Source organism: Juglans microcarpa x Juglans regia, chromosome 2D (genome assembly GCF_004785595.1).
Source record: "Juglans microcarpa x Juglans regia isolate MS1-56 chromosome 2D, Jm3101_v1.0, whole genome shotgun sequence".
Classification (NCBI taxonomy): Eukaryota; Viridiplantae; Streptophyta; class Magnoliopsida; order Fagales; family Juglandaceae; genus Juglans; species Juglans microcarpa x Juglans regia.
This window is the reverse complement of record NC_054596.1, coordinates 40349619-40367503: the sequence shown is the minus strand read 5'-3', so window position 1 is coordinate 40367503 and position 17885 is coordinate 40349619. Positions and strand designations below refer to the sequence as shown.

General features: G+C 33.8%; 3 protein-coding genes across 4 annotated transcripts; all 3 read right to left on the bottom strand.

The window, feature by feature from the left end:
- Positions 1–870: 870 nt before the first annotated feature.
- LOC121248947 (endoglucanase 12-like) lies at positions 871–5584 on the bottom strand. 2 transcript variants are annotated; one of them, XM_041147574.1, is made up of 6 exons: positions 5137–5584; positions 4686–5089; positions 3291–3598; positions 2426–3023; positions 1553–1725; positions 871–1447 (listed from the first exon to the last, which is right to left on the bottom strand). In XM_041147574.1, exons 2-6 carry the CDS (start codon positions 5065–5067, stop codon positions 1046–1048), a joined length of 1863 nt encoding a protein of 620 aa, XP_041003508.1. In that variant the 5' UTR covers positions 5068–5089; positions 5137–5584; the 3' UTR covers positions 871–1045. The 2 variants fall into 2 exon arrangements, with proteins under 2 accessions (XP_041003508.1, XP_041003507.1); XM_041147573.1 differs by having other exon boundaries at positions 4686–5097; positions 5145–5583.
- Positions 5585–11146: 5562 nt separating this feature from the next.
- Positions 11147–12237, bottom strand: LOC121249513 (endoglucanase 25-like). Its single transcript, XM_041148213.1, has 2 exons — positions 12228–12237; positions 11147–12096 (listed from the first exon to the last, which is right to left on the bottom strand). Exons 1-2 carry the CDS (start codon positions 12235–12237, stop codon positions 11414–11416), a joined length of 693 nt encoding a protein of 230 aa, XP_041004147.1. The 3' UTR covers positions 11147–11413.
- Positions 12238–12463: 226 nt separating this feature from the next.
- On the bottom strand, positions 12464–17490 carry LOC121249512 (endoglucanase 12-like). The gene is made up of 4 exons (XM_041148211.1): positions 17484–17490; positions 14103–14470; positions 13371–13706; positions 12464–13117 (listed from the first exon to the last, which is right to left on the bottom strand). Exons 1-4 carry the CDS (start codon positions 17488–17490, stop codon positions 12464–12466), a joined length of 1365 nt encoding a protein of 454 aa, XP_041004145.1.
- Between the last annotated feature and the right edge of the window lie 395 nt (positions 17491–17885).

Sequence of the window (17885 nt, the reverse complement as noted above, 5' to 3'; positions counted from 1 at the left end):
TGACACCCCAACGTATATGATTTGGTTGTTCATTAGAAGTAGTTAATGGTGTCTATGTGTTGGCCCATCAAGTTGATTGTCTGTAAACTATCTGTCAATCTATTTTGGTTTGGAAATATTTATCACCTAAAGAAATCTATATATATGATCCATATACATTTATTTCAACCAGGCAAACGAACCTCGCACACAAATGCATATGTTTTTTATGATTCCATATGGGATCCTATCCATTGCTATCTATTTTTACTAAAATTTCTCTGATAAATCTTCTATTTTCTTTTTCTTGTGTTTTTGTCACTTCCCCAATTGAAGAGCGGCTATGGAAACCTTATGTCTCTTGCTATAGTCAATAGTAAGCAAGAGTCTTACTGCAAGACAGGGCACATGATCTATTGTTCTTAGAAAATATTTATTAATATAAGCTCCAAAACAACTTCCATGATTTATTGTAAGGTGGTGTCAGGTTCCCATGGAAGAGCCCCAAAACACACCTTCATTAGGGAAAACATTATGTCGTTTTACCATGCTTGAAATGCCCATACATATGTGTTCTTCAATGATTAATACTAATTAAACAAAAAAAAAAAAAAAAAAAAAAAACATGCTGAAGGAGAGAACAACTTTGGCAAGCAGAAAAAAGGATATCCAAAGGAAACGATCTAATAATCTAGACAAAAAATGGAAAGGTCTAAGAAAGATAGAAGTATGTAAGACACGAATCCAAACAAGCAAAAAACTGAACCGGATAAAAGTACTGTGGATTTGGTAGGTGGTCATGACTAAGATGAACAGAGTGGATCAAGTTTCATACAAAGTCTTGATCAATCATTGCAGAAATCTAGATTCCAAGAGTCAAGGAAAAATGTCTTTTAGATTGGAAGAACACCGTCAACTATCCATGAAAAAAAAAAAGGGGAAGAGAGTGTGTACTCATAAATCTATTGTGAATCGGCAAAACAGAAGTTTTGTACAACAAAAGGAGGTTGCTGCAGAATAAAACTTTAAAACAAGAATCTACAACAGGATTATTTGCATCTTCGGATCATGGCTTCCAAGGTGGAGGGGGAGGTGGGTTTCGTGGGGAGAGTGGAGGAACTGCCGAAAATATGGTATTGACATCAAGGCCATTGCGGGCAGTGCTGGTCAGGGATACAAGTGCAGCAACCAGTCCAGCATTTCCGGCCAGAGTTGGCTCAGTGTAATTATAACTGGTGCGCACATCACGGAACTGGTCAAACTGATTAGGTCCCCCAACCATGGCTCCTGTAATGTTGTTGGGATTGGGATTCTTGCTGTCCTGCCATTTCCATCCTTCTTTGCATGAATAATATTTGTGATCATTTGGTGTTGATGCACCCCGGTGATGAACATGTCTAGGGAACTTGGTGCCATATCCTACCACATAGCTCATGTTCATGGGGTTTTTACCTAGGATATAGTCCATCTATATAACAACAATGCAAAATAAGTATTATAAGAAACTACACAGTCATGATAGAAGGGATGCCAGATTAACTTAAAAGCTGTAAGAATAAGAGGAAGATGGCACCTGGGAGGTGGCGAAACTTCGAAGAACATTGGATGAAATAAAATTGGGGCCACAATTCCATCCTGGAACACCTGTGGCATTCATGTAATCAACAAATAGTGATGCCAAGAAAGCAGTATTGGCCACATACTGCAGAGGCTGCGGCCGTCCACGGTTCACCATGATCAGTCCCCCTGTTTTCATATGTCAGGCATGTAATTTTATCATTGACATAAATTTTAAAGAAAATGCTAGGTACTTTATTTGAAAAAATAAAAATTCACAATCTATTAAGAACATATGCTTTATAAAACATTGAGAGGATGATTTCAATGTCCAGGGGTTGTTTAATCCTGTTCTATGGCTTCGAAATATAAGAAAGAACTACCGTTATATACTCATTTGCATCTTCAATGTTATTAGTGTGGGCAATATGTTCAGAATTTGTTGATTAATCAAAGGTACATAACAATTTCACCTAATCATCTGAAAGCAATTACAGAAGAATCGGAGCTTTCACAAGGATAAATCCCTATTATCTTAGGCCTAACTAGCAAATGGAATTTTCAAATAGTGCAGAGTTGGTCGTTTGGCAAATTGGCACCTAAACGTCCTCTGCAAAAAGAGATGGAAAAAAGGAAAGTTTTCTACGCTTCCTTATGCAAATTGCTCTTACCCTTCAACAAAAGTACCGATTCATCACAATCCCAGTTGTAAGAACGAGAACTAGTTATTATGCAAATTGCTCTTACCCTCAGATTCAATTACTTAGGCAAGTTTCCACACTTCACTGGCCTCTATAAGTGCTAGGTCAGAATCACTAAGACAATTAATGCAATAAACTATGCCACATTTAGAAATGAACCAGATGAGAAGAGGTGAGATCCTACATACCACTAGTCCAGTTGAAGACATGGAAGGATTGAAGATAAGAGCACATGTTAAGACCTGTCACATTATGATACATCTGCAGCATCTCCTCGTAAGGGTAGCCAGGGTTCAGGAATATCCTGAGCCTTGTCAACAACAGCATGGCTGCTGGTAACTTGTTATCCCAACTTAGCACACTCAAGTCTGGAATCATGTAAAATGCTTTAGAGTTCTTAGGGATCCCAGGGTTTGTAGCCAGTGAAAGATAGGTATTGTTTCCTGTGGCATAGTACAACCAAGCGCCACCCCACATGTACTCATCGTAGTAGCCGGTGGAGTTGTAATAAGGAGCAATATAAGGATTTCCACGACTATATGTCCTCCGTCTTCCACCGTCCCTTGCGAAGGCAAAGAGGGTTTCGGCACCTTTGATAAGCTTCTTGGAGTAGGCATCATTTTCCCGAAAAACTATAGAGGCTGCAGCCAAGGCGGCTGCCATTTCTCCAGCAAGATCGGGTCCTGCACTGCAAATTTGTGTAGGCCGTGGATACTCCATTTGTTCTGGTTTTTGCCAGCAGTTGTGATCATCTGGTGTCATAGAGCCATTCTGATGTCCACCAACCTAGCAGAAGTCAAAGGTTTTTGTCATGTTACATTCTCATCCTCCACCCAAAAGCATCTACAGTGTGTGTGCCATTCTGATCACTCTAGAACATACATATGGACAAAAACAGATAAAAGGAAACCAGAGGGGAAAAAGGAAGAAGAAACAAATCAAAGTTGTAAAGAGTCTGGCATATGTTGCAGAAAGAGAGGATTAGCATCATAAAGAGCCATTTGAATTAGACAAAAAGTAATGTCGTTAGAGAATATATATACTAAAGATTACCTGGCAATAAATCTTATCAATTTTGGTTGCAGAGGAATTGAAGGTTAGGAGCAAGTAATCAGTGCCCCACTTAATGAGTTCCCGAACATGATCATAGTTGCCAATGGTCTCATATTTGTGACGGTATTCAATCACACTCCAGCTTAGCATTGTCATGGCATAAGCCATTGGAAAGTGAAACTTACTATTGTCTCCGGCATCGTAGTATCCTCCAACAAGCCCCACCTTCAGATCAGTATCATTCTTCCCATCACTTAGCCCTGAATTTCCTCTCCAGGCAATGCCATTCTGTTTAGGCAATTTTCCAGCTGCAGCACATTCATAGCCAATCTGATTAACAACTGTTGCTTATCATTCATTTATAATCAAGTTTCCAACTCCAATCATTCTCAATGGTACAACATAGTTTGTTCCTAGGTTTGCTTCAATAATTACATCAGTTTATATCTCCTTGCTTAGGTGGAACATTCTTTTTTTATGATGCTAAGCTCAGCAAGGAAGGATCCTTCGGATCCATCTGAGAGTAAATTTCAGAATATTGCACATCCTGCAGCGCAATATTCAATAACATAGTGGGGTAGGTTTTTTTGGGCCCAAAAAAGTATTCAAGGTTGACGAACTCAAAGAGGTACCAAGTTTACTAATTCCTCCATAACCGATCTCCTATTCTTAAAATACAAATTGATAGAATGGTTGACAATTTAAATAGATAATATACAAATACAATATATAATTTAAATAGGTAATATACTGCACAAAGCCCAAAGCAAACGGTAACAGAATATGGAACATAGGCAATTGGAATAGGAGCAAAAGAAAAGGGAGATAGGGAATCTCTGTCTGGAACTTTCAACCCTACATATTCCATTCTCATATCCACCTAGGTAAGTAGGATTACCAAAATTCCGGACCCACACGGTGTCATTTGTCATATAGACTGCTGTTTGTCTATACCCACCTGTCATTTGTCAAGCCTGCTAAGGTTTGAAACCAACCTCTCATTTCTTTTTTCCTTGTTAATTGAAGTTAGGCCTCAAAAACCACTGAAACAAGACGAAACCAACAAGTGGCTCATTTAAGACTGGTTAAAAAAAAGTCAATTTATCTTTCTGCTCAGCAGCATGAGGGGCTTAAAATTGCCAAAATTTTCTACCCAATCGTTGCCACATGAAAACCAAACGCTCAAGGGAGAACATATTTTGATACCAATATTGGAGCTTCATAGGAAAGAAATCAAAATTAGATCAGCTTCTACATACACACAGGATATATATATATATATATATATGTAACATATATGTGGATTTATTGATAGTTTGGACTATTTTAAGACAGGCTATAGAGAAGAGGTAGTACTTAAAGATCAGATGGAGAAATGGCAATTAATTAACTTACATTTCTGAGCATTGAAGAAGAGGAGGGCTTTCTGGAGAGCAACCGAGTAATTGTCAGGAGGGCGAGAATGGGGTTTGTGCTTGGGCAAGGACTTGGCGATGATGATAGGGACTGCAATGACGACAAAAGCCAAGAGAAAAGACCCCAATATCCATTTCAGGGCCTTACGGCTAATAACAATGCACCCAAAGTCCACGTACCTGTTCTTCTTCTTCTCTGGTGGCCCCAACAGCCAGCTTTGTTGGGTTTCATCCAGATGCTGATGATGGTACAGAGCTGCAGCGTCCCATTCCGAGCTACGGCTCCGGTCGTACTCTCCCGACGCCGGCACGTCTACGTTAGTTATCTCAAAAGACCCTCCCCAGTGATTCGCTGAGTGCATGGTGCAGTTATTTATCTATTCTGTTCTCTATTTTGTCCCAATAGGCAATAATCAATATCTTGGGGATTCTTTCTCTACAAATTCACGGCTATTTTCAGGGTAAAGGAGAGAAGGATTCCATGCAGATGATGAACCCAAGAACTATGACTCAATCCTTTTTCTTGTTTTTTCCCCAATTAACTACGAAACGCAGTAACGTGTTTGATGGGGGAAGGGTGGATTCAATAAAACTTTAAATTCGTAATAACAGAGAAGACTGGAGTGTGATGTTTGAAACATACATGCATAAACTCAACTCTATATATCGATCGAAAACAAGAACTTTAGTCAATAGATGAGAGCGAGAGACCGTGTTATTTTTCGCCAGTGCAGGGCAAGAAAAGTGTTCTGACTCTGTCGGCCTGTCTCTCGCCGTGTGTAATCTGTTTGTGTTTCTCATTCATGAACGTAAAATATTTCAATGATCGTAAATAAATAAACACGTTTAGAGAGAGAGAGAGAGAGAGAGAGTTTGACTTGAGGAGAGAGAGGAACAGGAAAATATCATTCCCTTTTAGTTTGTGTGTTTTTATATACTGAATTGAAAGCTATCTGTGCATTTTCTTTAATTCTGAGCAGGAAAAAAAAAAAAAAACGAAAGAAAAAGAAAAACACAGTTACTTGCTGTGTCGTGTTAAGCCTCAACCCACAGTTCACGAATCTGACCTTAACGTGCTTTGAATTTTCTTAGACGGTTCATTAAAAAAAGGGCGTAATTTCTCTGTTGCTTCTTCATCACTAGCTACATATAATTAGATGCCTTCCAACTACTGCAGAGCTGTTGATCATGCACCGATGTGTTCTTCCTTCATCCCAAAATAATAATAAAAAAAAAGGTAATAAACATCTTCTAATTTGCCAATTATTGCACGAAAATAATATATAGAGAAATATTATATATAATTATGGAGTGCGCAGCTTTGTGCAATCTTTTTAAAAAAGAGTGAGATATATTATTAAAAATTTAATTTTTTATCTTTTGAATCTCATATGTACTTACTTTTTCAATAAGATAACGTAATATTTGTGTATTCTATAATTGTAAATATTATTTTTCTAATATTTATTGCGTGTAAGTACTCTATAAACTAATATCGAATCAGTCATTACTTCTTTCTTTACTTTTATTTTAATGAAAAATAAAACAACAAAGATCCAATCTATTTAGGTAGGAAAAATTCTATTAAGCTGGTGTACAGAGCACACTTAGTAAAATACTTATATAATATAATTTGATTTGAAAAAAAATTTAAAACTTGAAACTTACAAATAAAATCTTATCAACATTAAAACGTCACTATTTTATTTTTATAATATTTTTATTTAACTTTTTTCTCCTTTAATTTTCAAAATTCTATAAAATATTATAATCAAATCATTTCACTAATCACTACTATTCGATTCATGACTTCTATTCCCGAATTTTTCTTCTCTTTCTCAACGTCCAGGTATAACTCTTTGGATAGTTATTATCTGGTACAAAGTCGTCGAGTGAATTAATGGGATGTCTTAAATCTGTAAATAATAATCCCTAACTAAGATTGTGAGAAGGAACAAATCAGGACTTGCCAGCTGGAAGATGTTGACTTAGTTGGCAAACCCATCCATGATCCATCCACAGCCAAGCCAGGAGCCAAGCCAATCATTGATTCTTTCTTTATTCACGCCGTTCAGACTTCATTTGAAAAAGTCAAATTGTGTTTCCTAATAAAATCAATTCCATTCAAATATGAAATATCTAATTTGGCCGTACTCTCTTGTCAAGATGTTTGGTTGTTAGGAAAATGATATTATCTCTCGTGATTTTATCTCTCATTTTTTACGTTTATATATTTAATTTTTGTTTTAATTTTTTTTCTTAATAATTACAAAAGTTATTATTAGTACGTTAGTGTTTTTCTTTATTTTTTAAAAATATTTAAAAATTATAAAAAATAAAAAATAACATTTGACCTAAGAGGCACCTCCAACTGTCACCGTTGGGCGGCATAGTAACAGTCCCTTTGATATTATATATATAATATATAGTCAGTTTTGTTTTATTCTGCACTGAGTTTGGGTTGCCTAGCTCCGACGAAAGAGATCACAGCCTAATGTTATGATCTTTTCAGACTAAAATAATATATATAATAGTAGAGATTGAAAATATCCTATTATATTATAGATGATTGTTTTAACAGATAGAGGAAAGCAAGGATTTATTTGTATTCGGGGCCTTAATAGATCAATCAAGTAACAGACTAATTATATATATATATATATATAAATTCTATTCATCATCCATACACATCACACACCACATTCTTTTTTAGTTATTTTTTTTTATTTTTTTCTCTTATTAAATATGTGGTATATGGATAATTAGTAGAATAATTTAATAAATTTAAAAAAAAATTAAAGCTCATATATATAATATATATAAGGAGTAGCAAAGCTCATATTATATATATATATATATATATATATATATATATATCCCCTTATACTTAAAAACCGCTATAAATGTGAATAGTAATGAACAGTGCTTCGTGTTTTCCTTACGCTTTTCTTCTTCCTCTTACGTCCCTCTCTACATTCGCGTCCCTTTCTACATCCTCACAGCAAAATTATAACAAAATATCACAAAATCACAGTAAAATACCACACAATTAAAAAATCACTATAAAATCACAGCAAAATCACCACAAAATCACAAAATACCACAAAATTATCACAAAATCACAAAATCATCACACAAATCACAAATCAGGGGTCGTCGGTGAAGGATGAGGTTGCTGGTGGTGGTACGGTGTTGTAGGGGTGGCTAACGGCGGCTCTACGGGGAGAAACCCGTGCGTGTAGAGGAAGGGAGAGGGCTACGGGCTTCAGCCTGTTGCGGGGGGAGAGAGAGAGGTCTGTGGGGACGAGATCGGCGGGCTGGTGGTGGTGGTGTGGTGTCGTAGGGGTGGCTAACGGCGGCTCTACGAGGAGAAACCCATGCGTGTAGAGGAAGAGAGAGGGCTACGAGCTTCGGCCTGTTGCGGGGGGAGAGAGAGAGGTCTGTGGGGACGAGATCAGCGTGGGGAAGGTCGCCGGTGACTGGGCTTTGTGGTGGCGTGGTAGTTGCGGCCGGTGGTGCTGGGCGGAGCTGAGGAGAAAAGATCGAGAGGGAGAGCGGCGTGCGGCTGGAGGGAGGGAGGGAGGAGAGAGAGGGAAGAGGGAAAAATGAAGGGAAAAGATAGGGTTTGTGACTTTAAATCTCAACCATTCATCTTGAATATTCAGAATTGATCCAACAGTGGAGGTTAAAATATAAAAATAAACTAACTTAAAATAGATAATTAAAATATAAATTCAACTTTAATTTATAAAATACTAATCTTTCATCATTAAATAAATAATAAAGTTTTGTTAAATTTTTCTAAGAGAGTAAAATCATATAAATAATTAGAATTTAATATAATTTAAATCTCATAATATTCTTAATTAACTAAAATCATTATAATATTTTTAGAGTTTCCAAAATAGAAGAGACTTATTTTAATGATGAAAAAATGTGAGAACAATATAGAAATAAAAAAATTCTGTATTTTTTTAGTGCTCCCTAAGTCATTGAGTAGTAAGATTGAATTCTACAATTCATATATTTTATTAAGAAAACTATTGTTAGAATATTCAAAATATTTTAATTTTCATATTATTCATATTATTGTAACATTTTGTTATCATTATGATGCTTGTTTAAATTTATTTTTCTGCTCCTGTATATTAAATTATTGACTAATTAATTTTATTTAAAAAATATATTATTTTTACATTTTATAGATATTAATCACTGGAAAAACGTGCATTGGACGTCACTCCACAACTAGTATATATGAATGATTGTTTTAAGAGTCTTACGAGAACGGGTTCACATGACAGGTTGTGTGGTGGAGGCAAAATAAACCGGCTGTTGAGTAGATTTGAATCGTAGAATTTTCTCACAGTTCCTCTAGCCAGCCTTTTTCTGTATATATTTAAGTTCCAACAGACAAAGTTATTCCACAACGTTGGTGTATAAGTTCTAGAAAAAATATATTTATTATCTATTTTATCATCTCTTAATATCTCGCGATAAATGACTGACCTAGGATCTCCAATTATTTAATATAAGTTATTCTATTTTTAACTTGTGTAGAACTAACCATCTATGTCATTTAAATTATAAAACTTAATTTGTAAGATTCTAATTTTAGTTTTTTTTTTAAAATTAAATTACGTCATATAAATATTTTATTAGATATATTATTCATACTAGCTTATAAATAAAGTTTTTCTTTAATACCACAATGAAATGATGATGATAATAAAAAAAATATGAATAGAATTATTCAAAGGTAATGAATGGTCCATTATCAACTCTTGAAAAGTTGAATGGTCCATCATCCCAAAGGTAATGAATAATATTTGTAGAGGGAGGAATATTCTATAAAGTGATGAATAATATTTGTAGTTATAAAATGTGTAAATGATGTACATTTTTTTGAAAAATGTATGTAAATATGGAGCTTACATAAAAAAATAATTTTGTAATAGTAGATCTCTCTATTTCTTAAAACGATTGTGTGACATTTATGTATTTCATGATTGTATGTAAAATTACTCTATAATTAATTAATAAAAAGATGGAAAAGTTGAAGTTGGGGAAGATGAATGGAGTGGGAGGGAGAAAACCAGCCAGCTGTTTCTGCAATATTTTTGTAATTAAGGTCCTATTTGGATAGTGAGATGAGATAAGATGATTTTAGATAAAAGTTGAATAAAATATTGTTAGAATATTATTTTTTAATATTATTATTATTTTAGAATTTGGAAAAATTAAATTCTTTATTATATTTTGTGTATGAATTTGAGAAAATTATAATGATGAGATGATATAAGATGAAATTGTTTCTGTATCAGGCAAAGTTTTGAATTTTGTACTATACCGACAGGTACAACCGAAATATACCGTTTCTGTTGCGTAGCTGGTACAGAGAAGAATATAGTTTCGTACCAGTCAAAATTTCTACCGTTTCGGCCCGTACCAACCGATATTTCGACCTTTACTTTTTTCTTCTTTTTTTTTTCATTTCTTCAAATTGCAAACTCATTTTTTACTCACAATTCTGACCAGACTATTTATAATTTATATATATATATATAATTTATCATATATAGATTATTATTTTAAAATATAATTTATATATTTATATATATAATTTATTTATATATATACTATTCTGAAATTTTATCTAAAACGATATTTATATCGAAATATTTCATTTCAATGCCTCAATCGAAACTGTCACCAAAATTATATTCCAAACATTGGTATCGGGGCCTAAATCCGAGCGCTTAATCAATGGTACAACTTTCAAAGGAGATTATGATGGAGGAAAAACTGGTTCGTGCAACTGGCCTGCCGGCTGTTTAAATTAAAAATGAATCATTGTCATAATTGTTATTTATTTTGCAGATTTTATTTAATTTAATTATCAGGATATTGTTTGTCCAAAGTTTAGACTCTATATGCACCCAAAATGGATATTAAAACATTTATTATTGTTGAGTACTTCTAATCCCTGATCACTCTAAGTCCTATTTGAAACTTGAATTTCAGTTCAGTTTAATTTTAAATTAAGTTTAATATTCAAACACTCGATTCTCAAATCACTAGCATCTTAACTTAAAATCTCTTTACACGTAGAATCTATAACTTTTTTCAACTTAACACCTATTTACACGCGGGACGCACAATCTTTTTCAACTTTCCATAAATACATCTAAACTTATCTTAGGTGGGTAGGTGGATATCACAAAACTCACTCTACCATCTCAACCTATTACTATTTATAAAGAACTCAATTTATCTCAGTTTAACATCCAAGCGGGGCCTAACTCTTATACTTCGGACGAAATTTTAGAAAATCTTTATTCTTTTTAATGGTTTGTGGGTATTCATTGAGAAATCTTATATTATCTCTAGCATAGGAGGCTCTCTGGACCACCATCGAGCCCACCACTGTCTTTGTGGTTGCATATAGAAACATCCCTGCCTAAATTGTAGGAACTTAGCCCAATCCAAACGTACGAAACACAACCTTAACAATTGTGAATCAAGCAAACAGGTGTTTTGTATATAATACAAGAAAAATTCTATTTGCGAGTCGATAGTTTTGACGCATTAAGACACATCAGGATGTGAATTGACACAACTAATGTGTTGACACGCTAGACTAGAATAACTCATAATACAAAGAGGGTCATGGCTTCGAGGGCGGTTGTGTTGGGCTAAGTCGGGAGATTAGATTAGTGGCGGAAGTGCTGAAAATATAGTATTAACGTCGACGCCATTGCCAAAAGTGTTGGTCAGGGATACAAGTGCAGCAACCAGTCCAGCATTACCTGCCATTGTTGGCTCGGTGTAATCATCACTGCTGCGCACATCCTGAAATTGGTCAAATTCATCGGGCCCTCCAACCATGGCTCCTGTAATGGTGTTGGGGTTGGGAGTCTTGCTGTTCTGCCATTTCCATCCTTCTTTGCATGAATAATTTTTGTGATTATTTGGCGTTGATGCACCCCGGTGATGAACATGTCCAGGGAACTTGGTGCCATATCCGACCACGTAGCTCATGTTCATGGGGTTTTTACCAAGGATATAGTCCATCTGTTTAAAAAAACCCAAAAAAACACACACAACAAAGGATGTAGTCGTGCAAGAATGGATGCAAATTTGAATGAAAATAAGAAAAGAAAGAGAGGAAGACGACACCTGGGATGTGGCAAAACCTCGAAGAAGTAATGATGAAAGTTCATATGGGCCACATCCCCAAGTTAGAGCATCGGTGGCATTCATGTAATCCACAAACAGAGATGCCAAGAAAGCAGTATTGGCCACGTACTGCAGAGGCCGTGGCCGTCCGCGGTTCACCATGATCATTCCCCCTGTATTTGATAAATTTGAGAAACTAAGATACTCGCTTTCTATTAAAAAGAAGAAATGCTTCATTAATCATAAACATTTTGTTGGCAATTTGCCAATTTCAGTCATTTAATGTGTTCTATGAATTTCAAATATAACAAAAAACTACTATACTCGAAAGCCTAGGACTCACCTTGGTCCATACTTGAAAAAGACTAATCAATGTTACAATTGGAGTCCCATGAAGTCATTAAAAAGGGGTTGACCTAATTATTATACAAATTGCACGCTCTTACCCCTAAGACTATTATGTATGTACTAGTTTCTACGTTGAACAGGGGAAATATTAAATATATATGTAGTACTACTATTCCATCAAAATCACTAACAGGCAAGTAATGCAATAAAATAAGCAACACTTTGATTGAACTATATTGTATATAGATCGAAGAGTTGAGATCCTAAATAGTACATACCACGAGTCCAGTTGAAGACCTGATATATGGGCGAGTATTGAAGATAAGAGCACATGATATGACCAGTCGCATTGTGATGCCTCAGCAACATATCCTCATAAGGGTAGCCAGGTTTCAGGAACATCCTCAGCCTTGCCAGCAGTAGCATGGCTGCTGGTAACTTGTTATCCCAACTTAGCACGGTCAAATCTGGAATCATGTTAAATGCTTTGGAATTCTTAGAGATCCCAGGGTGGATAGCCAGTGAAAGATAAGAAATGTTTCCTGTTGCATAGAACAACCAAGTGGCACCCCACATGTACTCGTCGTAGTACCCGGTGGATCTGTAGTAAGGAGAAATATAAGGGTTGCCATGACTGTATGGCCTCCGTCTTCCAATATCCCTTGCGAAGGCAAAGAGGGTTTTGGAGCCTTTGATAAGTTTGTCAGAGTAGGCATCATTGTCCCGGAAAACTATAGAGGCTGCAGCTAAGGCAGCTGCCATTTCTCCAGCAAGTTCGGGTCCGGCCTTGCAAGTTTGTGTTGGCCGTGTATACTCCATTTGTTCTGGTTTTTGCCAGCAGTTGTGATCATCTGGTGTCACAGAGCCATTCTGATGTCCACCAACCTAGAAGAAGTCAAAGGTTTTTGTCATGTTACATTCTCTTCCCCCACCCAAAAGTGTAAATAGTGTGTCAACATATATATGGTCTACAACAGATCAAAGGAACCCAGAAGTAAAAGCAAAAAGAAGAAGAAACAAATCTAAGTTGCATATAAGAGTTTGACATATTGTGTTCAGAGTGGGGATTAGCATCATTAAGAGTTTATATAATTAAATAAAAAAGTAATTTCCTTATGGAATATGTACTAAAGATCACCTGGCAATAGATCTTATCAATTTTGGTGGCAGAAGAATTGAAGGTTAGGAGTAAGTAATCAGTGCCCCACTTAATGAGTTCCCGAACATGGTCATACTTGCCAAGGGCCTTGTATTTGTGACTGTATTCAATCACACTCCAGCTTAGCATTGTCATCGCATAAGCCATTGGAAAGTGAAACTTGACATTGGCTCCAGCATCATAGTATCCTCCAACAAGCCCTCCCTTCAGATTGGTATCATTCATCCCATCTCTTAGTCCTGAATTCCCTCTCCAGTCTATACCATTATCTTCAGGCAATATTCCAGCTGCAGCACATTCATAGCCAATTAACATCTATTTACCTATTGTTAGTTTATAATTTAGTTTTAACTGAAATATTCATACTCAATGGTACCACAAAGTTTGGACCTGGTCCTGTTTCAATCCTTGGTACTTCGGTTTATTTGTCTTTTCTAGTTTTTCAGTGGAATATTCAATAATATAATGAGGTATTTATTTATGGACAAAAAAAAAAAAAAAAAAAATCCATGGTTAAAGAAATCAAAGAGGTATCAAAGTTACGTGGGTGATCATATTGTATCTCCTCATATATGATCATAAGACTTGATGGTTTGGACTTTGGACTATTTTAAGATAGATAGTTGGTGGATCAGCAAAATAAGATTTTCTTGAAGCGAAACAGAGAAAAGAAGTAGCTAATTAAGGGTAGAAAAAGTACTGGTAACTTACATTTCTGAGCGTTGAAGAAGAGGAGGGCTTTCTGGAGAGCAACAGAGTAACTATCAGGACGGGGATCATATGCCTGGCCTTCCGAGCGTTGAAGAAGATGACGAGTTTCTGGAGAGCAATAGGGTAATTGTCAGGACGGGGAGAATGGGGCTTGTGCTTGGGCGAGGACTTGAAGATGATAGTGGGGGCTGCAACGGCGAAGGAAGCCAAGAGAAAGGACCCCATTAATATCCATTTGAGTGCCTTACGGCTAATTACAATGCTCCCAAAATCCACGTACTTGTTTTTCCTCTTCTCTGAACCTCCCAAGCGATTCTCTGTGTGCCATGGTACAGTTGATATCAATTTCTTCGAGGTTCCTTCTTTCTCTGCAAAATCACGGCTATTTATGGAAAAGGAGAAAAGGTTTCCATGCAGTAAATTTGATGCATGCAGGGTGGATTGTGGAATGATAAAACATTACAAATTTACAGAACACATTGATATAGAGAGCAAGAAAAGGGCCGGGTGGTGGACTCCTGCATGGCATCCGTCTCTCTACGACCTCTTCTCTTAGTCTTTTTGTCTTAATTTTTTACATCAATTTGGCTTTCAAAATGAACTGATGACAGCCCTACAATTATCCAACATCCACTCAACCAAAAATTAAGCAATCAAAAGTCTAAAAATGACATGATTTAAAAGAAAAAAGTAAAGGCATTAAATATAACTTCAAACAGTCGGTGCAAAGAACGAGTAAATTAATTCACGTGAATGCGTAATTGACTGACCTTCAGGCATAAATAAATAAACATGTCTAGAGGGGGAGAGAGTTTGGCATGAGGAAACAGAGCTGCAGAAAGATATACACTTCAATTTGAGTATTTTATGTTTGACTAAGCTTTAAGGACTTGTTTGAATTTCACTTGATTATTATAATTTTTTTAAATTTTTAAACAATATATAATAAATAATTCAACTCTTTCAAATCTCAAAACAAAAATAATATTAAAAAATAATATTCTAACAATATTTTATTTAACTTTTATCTCATCTCATATCAACTCAACTCACTATTCAAACTTTTCCTAAAATGATGAAAAGTATGAAAACATACGGTTTATGTGATATTTCATATTCAATGATAAGGATAAGTGGTCATGTATATTATCTCATTACTTGGAGATAGGAAGTTATTATTCTTTATAATGATTTCAATTGTATTATTAATTAGTCTTTTTTGGAGTATATGACTAAGTGCATATTTGTGATTATGGTGGAAGATATAGTTTATAGTTTTATAGCTTAAATAATAAGTTCTACTATCAAAATATTATTTACTATTTGATACTCATATATTTCAAAAACTTTCAAATATGTTATATTTATTTGGAAATAAATTAAAAAAATTCTATACGTAATTGACATTAAAGATTATTTGATTTTTTAAAGGGGTCATGCTACTATGCTCGAAGGTGGTGACTGATGCATGTGTTTGACAATGCATTTTGTTTTTGTTTTTTTTTTTAAATTTTAATATTCACCTTATGGCATACAAGCATATTTTCTCTTAAAAAAATTATGACTATATTATTAAAAGTTGTAACTATTTAAAAATTGTACAAGTATTTTCACTCATTAATAATTTTTTTAAAATTAGAACTATATTCCACATTATCTAAAAAAATACGTTTGAGGAAAAATACTTAATATATAACACATAAAAAATATATTTTTCTTTCATTAAAGAATTGTTAAGAATATTTAAACACTTTTTAATACTTTTAATGCAACTCCAGGCCCTAAATATGGCTTGAGCGGCTACAGTTTAAGTACTTTTAAACATATAACAAAAGCTTATAAAATCAAAAAGTTCCAAAATGTTTTTTCACCCTCCCCTCCAAAATCCAACAAAATAAAAAATAAAAAATATATGAGTTATTATATTGGTACGTAGAATATATCATCCTCATCACATAAATAGTAAAATTTGATTTGTAATATTTTAAATTTATCTTTTAAATTAAATTATACCATATAAATAATATTTGGTGTAGATATTATAGAATTACAATACTCAAAATATAAATTTTTTGGCCTCTAAATAAATTTAAGTAACAGCTAATCCTAAAAAAATATTAAAAAAACAACCATACCCATCTTTCCAAAAAAATCTAAAACCATTTTGCATATCATTGATATCAATGTTAACTAAAACGCAAACTTTTTACAAAATTCACGTTCAAAAAACTTTTTAAATGTCCAAAGTTGTTTTTTCTCTTAAACTAATAACATATTATTTTTCTCCGTCCAACCAATTTCTTGTCATTCTCCACAATCAAACTTGCGAATTAAATTAAACCTCATCGTGTTCTTGATCGAAGAGAACAACTATTCTCTGTAGTTCAGAGCCGGCCGGCCGGCCACCATTGAAGCTGTGCTACGTTTAGGTAGCCAACATACATCAACACTTTTTAAGTATTTTCGTACTATTGAAAATACTCCATATGCCAAACGCAATGAACCATCTTCATACCAAAATCTTTCTAAAATCACTATAATATTTATCACTATTATATATAAATAAAAAATAAAATCACTATAATATTTAAATAAAAAATAAAATCACTATAATATTTATCATTATTATATATAAATAAATATAAAATCACTATAATATTTATCACTATTATACATAAATAAAATATAAAATCACTATAATATTTATCACTATTAAATATAAATAAATATTCTCAGCTCATCTCATCTTATCATCATAATTTTTACAAATTCTCACATAAAATAAAATAAGTAATTCAACTTTTTCAAATCTTAAAATAAAAATAGTATTAAAAAATATATTCTAACAATATTTTATTCAACTTTTGTTTCATCCTTATATTGTATAAGAGAAGTGTTATAACTATAAATTTTTTTTATATAATATGTTAGATCTATTTTACAATAAATATAATTTTAGAATTTAACATATTACATCAACTAATATCGGACATACATTACAAAGAAACAAATAATCTATCAACACAAATATAAATTTTGGCCGCCGCTATATTATTATGAATAAAACTACTTTGTCTCTCCATTTCGCCCATTCTATTTGATCACTGGTAAAAAATTATTATTATTATTTTTACTTAGTGATTAAAGAAGTGATTTTAAGTATATTCGTGTATTTTTTTATTTTTTAAAAATATTTAAAAATATTAAAAAAATATAAAAGAAAAAAAAAACCGCCTGCGTTAAGGTTGGGACCCGCAGAATAGCCCCACCCTATTGTTATATTCAAGAAACTTGGACTTTCTAGCTTTGATAAAGTCATACATACATTCAAAATTTTAAAAAAATAAAACTAAAAAAATAAGAAAAAGGAATTGGTAATACCTGTCATAGTCGCTGATCTCGGTCAACGCACGGAATTCTTTTTGGGGAAAACTACTTTGTGGTCATGTGAGGGACCTATGGTATCGAGAGCAAAATAAATAAATTTCAGTAAAAAACAATTCTAGTTAAAAATCTTATACTGTTTTTATCCTTTCATCTTAATATTAAAATATTTATTTGTTTAAATAAAATATAAAAATAATAAATTATATTTTAATTAGATGAAAATATGTAAGGTAAGCTTTTCGTAATATTTCTTAAAAGAATAATTCTTCTCATCAGTCATTATTCACTATCTCACACCTCATATTCTATAAAAAAATTATCAGATGTGAGGTGTGGAGATGAATAGTGACCGATTATAACAAAACTCGGTAAAATAAATCACAAATCACAGGCCTT